General features: G+C 37.7%; 1 protein-coding gene across 1 annotated transcript in view; it reads right to left on the bottom strand.

Moving 5' to 3' along the window:
- PPP6R1 (protein phosphatase 6 regulatory subunit 1) overlaps nucleotides 1-7,383 on the bottom strand; it is a 34,024-nt gene extending 26,641 nt beyond the window's left edge. The window contains exons 1-5 of the mRNA XM_015810261.1: nucleotides 7,156-7,383; nucleotides 2,952-3,138; nucleotides 1,725-1,862; nucleotides 988-1,053; nucleotides 662-774 (exon numbers count right to left, since the gene is read on the bottom strand). Of these exons, the coding sequence (XP_015665747.1) occupies nucleotides 662-774; nucleotides 988-1,053; nucleotides 1,725-1,862; nucleotides 2,952-3,138; nucleotides 7,156-7,382 (731 nt within the window). The 5' untranslated portion in view covers nucleotide 7,383. The remainder of the gene's footprint in view (nucleotides 1-661; nucleotides 775-987; nucleotides 1,054-1,724; nucleotides 1,863-2,951; nucleotides 3,139-7,155) is intronic.
- Nucleotides 7,384-7,652: the final 269 nt, after the last annotated feature.

The following is a 7,652-nucleotide window of genomic DNA, read 5'->3' as shown; positions in this document are numbered from 1 at the left end:
AGCCGCTGAGAGGTCCAAAAGAACAAGGACAGAGGAGTAACCTCTGTCCCGGGCCCTCCAGAGATCATTGACCAACGCGACCAATGCCGTTTCCGTGCTGTGTCCCGGCCTGAAGCCCGACTGGTATGGGTCTAGATAGACTGCTTCATCCAGGTGCCGAGGGAATTGCCGCGCAACCACACTCTCAACAACCTTCGCCTCTGGCAGGGAGCATAGGAAATCTTCCCTTCCCCTCCCAGCAGGCAGGTAAGTGACCGCTGCTGAGTGGGGGAAGAAACAAGGGATTGTGAGAATGTTAAAAATGAAGATCATATGACTTCAGTAGTAGTACAGCAGCATCGAAACAGCCACAACTTTCCCAAATTACATTCCCTTGGGAGCCAGGGGAGCCAGGATTCTGGACATACTCTGTACATTAGCCTATTGAAGGTATCCTGGTTCAAAAACGGTTGCCCTATGATGCACCATTTCACCCAGGTTACGACAATAAGAGCTTAGTAGTATATACTGTAGATAGCAGTCATATTTAAAAATGAGGTGAATTTTGATAAACAGGCATTTCCTCTTTCAAATTCATTTCAGCGTTAGAGAGTGACACTTATTTCTAACCTAAGGGCAATGGTGCCTCTTTTGTTCCCTGCTGCCGGTGCTTAGCACTCACTTCTCAAGCGTGGCCAGTAACTGGTCCGGCTCAGGACTATCCTGGATTTGGATCATCTGTTCACGGCTCAGCCGGATAATGTCACACAAAGATTGCGAAGCATTGGAATGTTGCTGGGAAGAGGGAACAAGAAAAAAAAAGAAACTTTATGAAGATCTCTTCTAGTTGGGACAGCACCTGAATGCACCAGAACTACAGCAAAGCAACTGCTTGTTTCAGTTTCCATTTACTGTTATCGATCAGCAGAAAGCAATCCAATGGCAGGACCAACACTGCACACAACTTATATACAAACAAGTACCTCTATAATTGTAATTGCTACTTACATTGTCGTCTTTTGAAGGGTGGATCATCCCAATAAGCCTCTGTACAATTTTCTCCTCATTAAGCCACTTTGGATGATGAAAACAAAAGAATGGTAAGACTAAAGAAAGATGTCTCAGATCTGCCCCACTTATACATTGAAACTGATTCAGGGACAAATGCAGTTCTAGTGATGCGTCACCTTTCCCCCAAAGTCTATCACTGAGCTATGTTTATTAGTGTAACAGTAAAAAAAAAAAAGCCTCATAATAAAATCTGACCAGTGAAAAGGGTCAAAAGAAATGGAATATACATGTAAAAAATAATTATCAAGATTTCAGAAGATTCAAGTGGTGGTTATTCTAGATAAATAGGTTAATAGGTATTCACTGACTTTAAAGCTTTTATACCTAATCCTTGATGGACAGGAAATGGTTCTTGTTGGCAAAGTTGCAGCAGAACATTGTGATACCTACAATAATCCATTTAATCCATTTAAGTCTTTTAAATGGCTATTGCTCATAAGAAAGAAAACTAGGGCATGACAGAGTTATAATATGGTTTGGATTGACTAACACATCAGATCTTTTACTTAATTATGTATCTCCACAGAACAAGGAAATAATACCATTTCAAAATGGATCATCATATTTCTAGACAAACTGACCAAAATAACAAAGGCTATATAGAAACCTATATTGTTTGCTCTTCCAAGGAAGCAAAGAGAAGTAGACAAGAATGCCTACAGCTGGATCCTTACATTGAATACGTCTTGCCTGAGCTGTGATTGCTCTACACAGGTTAGGAGTCGCAGCAGGAGGTCCATGATGGCTGAGGTACCAATGTGATGTAGCAGCAGGTTGACAAAGTCATCCTTCTTACGCAAGAAGGCAACTATCTGGAAAAAACCCAAACAAATTAGGGTTGAGGGAAAGGGGGTAAAAGCCACTCTGGAAACAAATGGCCCTACCAAGTTCTATCCTCAATATGCGAGTAGAATGGTCAACTCCCACATCAGGGGAAAATAATATGTATTATATATAGCTGAGTCTATAGTTAATTTGTTGACAATCTTGCATAGAAATGGGCCATATCAGCCTAATCATGAAGTATACGTTTTTGCAATCCTTGGGCAATATAATAGTTAGACCATGTAACTGTGATTAGGTATCCCCAGGTTCAAATTCCTACTCAGCCATGAAGTTCAAATGAGTCACCACTGTTTAACTTAGAATACAGGAATGTTATAAAGATAAAAGGGATATAGTTCCTTAAAGGATGGGCAGGATAAAACAAATACCATAGCAGCTAGATTACAGAGAATCTCCATTTTGAACATTAGCTTATTTTACAAATTAGTCAATCATATGCTTTAAGAAACTTGGTCATTTGATAATCAATAATTATTCTCAATAAAATACTTATTGCTGAAATGTATATTATTTGTATGTGATAATTAATATTTTAGGATATTATCTTTTCATGTAGGAGCTATAGTATTTACACTACTGAAGATCCACTAAATAATTGGTTCAATTAAATTCATGACAAGTTATATTCTAAGGTCTTCTACAAGTTATTTTCAAAGCTCTATGTGACTATACCAGCTTGGCTAGGTAGCTGCCCCTAGCTCACCTTCAATGAACTTGAAAAGCTAATCCACTGTAACCTGGTTACTATTTGATGGGAGAATACAAGAAGAACCTAACCAGGCCGAGAAGTTAAAAATATATCCTGGAAGAAGGCAATAACGAACTGCTACCATACTGTGTCAACAAAGCTAGTTGAACACACCCACAAAGTCACCATGAGCTGATGCTATTTCAATGGAGTCTTTGCCTTTTGTGTGTGTGAATGAGCAAACTAGAAAGGAAAATGATAGAAGTCCCTTGAGACGAACCAAATGATTAGTGAGGAAGGGAATTTATCAGTTATGATTAAGCTTTATTTCTTTCTTTAGCAGTCCAAAAAAGCTTTAAGACATTACCTGATCAGTCTTACGATTGATAAGAATCCCCATAACCTTGCTGAAGAAGCTGGCCAACAGAGGATTGAGGATTCCACCAGTCTGAAGGAAGCCATAGAGACGTCGCAGGAGAGATTCATCCTCACCCAGTGCATCATTTATCTGTGTGACGTCTGATGTCAAGATCTCGCAAGAAACACTTGGATATCTAAAAACGGGAGATTTTTAAAAGCAGATGTAAATCAAACCCTGCTGCACAAAGATCTCTCCCAGGTTTGACTACTGACTGAAAATGACGAAGATGAAGACAAATGATCTGCAGAATAAAATGTTAACAGAATTTATTCAGAATCTGAAGTTCTGTGTTTCTAATTTACATTTTGCTCTGAGTAGCTATTGGTATTTCCTTAATTTGTCCAGTTTATTGCAGTGATTGTAGCAGTGGGATATTTCCAGAACACTATATATTCATCAATTGCAAGTATCACCATTTTTCTTTGAATTCCAAAGATATAAAATTATAGTAAGAAACTAGTTTGAAGCTTTCAATAATAATCATGTGTAATAATTAATAAAAATTATACAATTATAATCTGTAAAAATTATAATGTGCCAGTAATAAAAAATTGGTGGGAAAAAACAGTTGAAAAAGTAGTCGTAAAGGAGCAGGTTAATATATTGTGAGATATCAAAACATAAACTGATGAAGTGTTGGTCCATAACACACCAGATTTAATTGTGGTTGAAAAAAAGAAAAGTGTGTATAATTGATGTGACAATATCAGGGGACAGTATAATAAAAAACAAAAAATTGGGGAAGTTCACAAAGTATCAAAATCTGAAAATCAAAGTTGAAAGATTATGACATAATCCAATCATGGTAGTCGCAGTGCTTGTTTGTTTATTTATAAAATTTAACTGCTGTCCATCTCGCCATGAGGACTTTGGTTACTGGAACACTGGGTACTATACCCAAAAATGTTTTGGATGGCACTTAGAAGAACTGCACATTGACAAAATTTCTACCTGTTAATTACTTTAGGCTGTGTTGTTTGGATCTGCACATCTACTACACTAATAGAGTATAACATCCTAGATTCTTCAGAAGAACTTGATACATATGAATGCCAACACCAGCTAAAGAATTTGCAGCTATGATTTCACATTTATATATTTATTTAGAAAATTTATATTGCTACCTACTCACACATGGCAACTCAAGACGGCTTACAGGACATAAAGGCTCAATATAAAAGAAATAAATAAAAACAATAAAAGATAAAAATAATATAATAACCCCCACATATGTGCATATATAAGAAAAATAATAAAAGAAGCTAAATTGTTCTGGGATTTTATAATTCAAAGTGATAGGCACCTGCCATATAACATCCCAAACGTAACAACTGTGCATAAGAAAGACAAAAAAGTCTGGAAAGAGGACATGGTAGTACCCAAAGACAGCAGAATACAAGAAAAGAACTACAGAAGACAACAAAATAGAACCTGCAAATAGAAATAGAACAACTGTGGCAAAAGAAAGCAAAGGTAGTATCAATAGTAATAGCTCTTTGGTGGGTGTAAATTCAAAATAACTGGAGCACCACTTTTAACACCTTAGGCATTGACAAAATCACCATCAGTTAATTACAAAAGGCAGCTTTATTCAGAACAGCTTATGTCCTGCTACAATATCTTTTAACACCATCAAAAATCCTCATCTGCCTATCCCAGGTCCTTGGGATGGGCAAATAACAACCAGAACTGGCAATGACTAAAAGCAGGAAAGAGAAGAAAGAGACAGAGGGGATAATTCTGGCTGCACAAGACCAAACCTTAAGAAAAAATGTGCAGGTAGTCTTTGATTAACAACAGTTTGTTTAGTAACTGCGAAGTTACAACAGCACTGAAAAAAAGTAACTTATGAGCATTTTTCACACGACCATTGCAGCACTCCCATGGACACATGATCACAAGTCAGATGCTTGGCTACTGACTCATATTTATGACGATTGCAGTGTTCCTGGGTCATGTGATCACCTTCTGTGACCTTCTGACAACCAAAGTCAATGGGGAAGCCAGATTCACTTTACAATCATGTTATTAATTTAACAACTGCAGTGATTCATTTAACAACTGTAGCAAGAAAAGTTGCAAATTGGGGCAAAATTAATTTAACAAATGTTTCACTTAGCAACAGAAATTTTGGGCTCAATTGTGGTTGTAAATTGAGAACTACCTATATACAAAGCCAGAATTGAGAAGACAGCAACAGGAAGCAATCACACAGTCTGACAAAAACAACAGCAGGACAAGTAGCAACAATGTTGCATTGGAATATTTGAAAGAAATACCATTTGTCGGCAAGCAAGAATTGGCGGGATTACAAAATAGACAAAGGAAATAGAAAACGAAGAAACTAAATGCTCTGGGATTTTAGAATTCAAACAAATAAGTGCCTGCCACATAACCCCCCAAGCTTAACAATTGTTGATAAATAAGACAAAAAAGTCTTGATAGTGGACAATGCAATATCTGGAGAAAGCAAAATAGAAGAGAAAAGAACTAAGGAGCATAACAAAATACAAAGTAGAAGTAGAAAGGTTGTGTGGCAAAAGAAAGCAAAAATAGTACCAATAGTAAAAGTTCGTAATAATTCTTGGGTGCAATCCCAGAACAATGAGAGCATCACTTGAACACCATCAGCATTGGCAAATTCTCCCTCAGTCAATTGCAAAAGGCAGCTTTACTTGGAACTGCCTGCATTCTGTGATGATACCTTTAATATTATTAAACTACAACGCCTACCTATCTCAGGTCCTTGGGAAGGACTCAATAAGTAGATAAAAATACCAAATCCAGTCTAATCATTTGGCTGTGCGATCAATCACAATAACGGATGCCATACCAAGAAATCTTGTTTGGCTCTTTAAAAACCTCCGTGTTGACAAAACTTCCATCTGTCAATGGCAAAAGGCTCCATATATATACTATGCCAATACATTACAACATCCTAGGATCTTGAGAAAAATGTAATGCATATAAAAGCCAACACCAGCTCAAGAACTGGCAACTGTGGCTTTACATTTTTGTGTATATAATAATTGCTAGGTGGATAAAAATGAGAAATGCAATCCAAACATCTGGCTGACTGTGCAACCATACATATTAAACTTGTATGCCACCTGATTCTGAAAGACTCTGTCATGAAAATCCAAAGAGTATATAATAAACAGAGGATTCATACATAATTTTGCCATTAAATTAAGGATCTATGTTTATTTTCTGCTGCTGTGCTATTTTAGTGCTTACTCATTCAAGGCATGGTTAGAACAACCATGGGTAGAAAGGCTGATGGAAGTCCTACACAACCCAGGCAACTGTCCATAATTTCTAGGATTATTCTGTATACTGTACTTCTACTAGGATCACTGAGTTGGTGATTCAGTAAGCATCTATGGCATCTGGGATCTTTTTCTCACTCAGACCAATTTAATTTAAATTTAAATTATGTTTTCCAGATTGCTACTACATTACTCTCATTCTGTACATATTAAACCCCATTGGTTTGGTTTGTTAACTATTGCACATAGCATTCCCCCAATTTACACACAGAACATGGTTAAGCAGAAGGTTTGACCACTAACCTATTATTTTCCACACTGGCTTTGTTCACAAGTTATAGCTGAATGAATAATCTGCCCCTCCAGCCAACTAACCAATCTCCATATGCTAGTAGCACATGGCGGCACGTAATTCAATTAGTTCAGTAGAAATTTATTCTGTTTTTCCAGCTATCATTTCACTGCCCACTCCATGGCATGTTACAGGTGGGAGGGAGGAGTCTAGAGCAGCATCATTGAGCTCAAGGCTGCTTTAGACAGGAAGATAGGAACATATCCATCCCCACTCATTTATGCTCCTTTTATATCTTCTTGCACAATCATGATGTGGAGATGAAAACTAGAACATCTGGTACTTAGAACAGCCCCATTTTTACAGGCAGCTTTTAGGATAATGCTCCAGTTAAACATGCTACCTCCCCCTCTTCGTGCCCACTAGGTGTTTGTGTGGAGAGGATGCAAAAATATGACTCTCCACAGTAGAATTGGGAAAGAGTCTGACACATAAATCTCCCTGGTTCTGGACACTTTGAAGACCTGAATTCTATCAGCAGAAGTCTCATATATTCATGCCTCTCCTTGAGGTCTGAAGATCTACTTACTTATAGCGCACTCTTTCATCCACATCTCCAGGGGGCTCCTCAGTCACACAGGTGACCAGAGTTTCCATATGTTCTGGCTGTACCAGGAAGTCTACAAGTTTTCGGTTGACCACCTTGCATTCCTGCAACACATCTTCCTCATCCAAAAGTTCAAAAAGGGTCACATTCCCACGCTCCAAAAGTGTGTCAATATGAGAAGTTGTGTGGAGATCAAACTTCCAGAACATGGCTTCCTAAAGGAAGTGAAAAAAGAATAAAAGCCGTCACTAAAAGGAGAAGAGTAGGTAGATGTGTATACACATTATAATTGTTCAATTTACATACATTTTCATCCACATTAAACAAGTCTTTCCAAATAAAATTGTACACCAGCTTTTTCAGCTACAAAGAGTATTGTATGAAGGGCCAAGCACAAAGCTTCTTCTGTTTAAAAACTGCATTATGGATCCAGACTAGGAGGAAGAACAAAAGGCCACAGTTGAAAATACTAGCTAATA

This window comes from Protobothrops mucrosquamatus, unplaced genomic scaffold, assembly GCF_001527695.2.
Source record: "Protobothrops mucrosquamatus isolate PMUCROS unplaced genomic scaffold, P.Mucros_1.0 scaffold8, whole genome shotgun sequence".
NCBI lineage: Eukaryota > Metazoa > Chordata > Lepidosauria > Squamata > Viperidae > Protobothrops > Protobothrops mucrosquamatus.
Note: the sequence above shows the minus strand (reverse complement) of the source record. Positions and strands in the feature narration are given on the sequence as shown.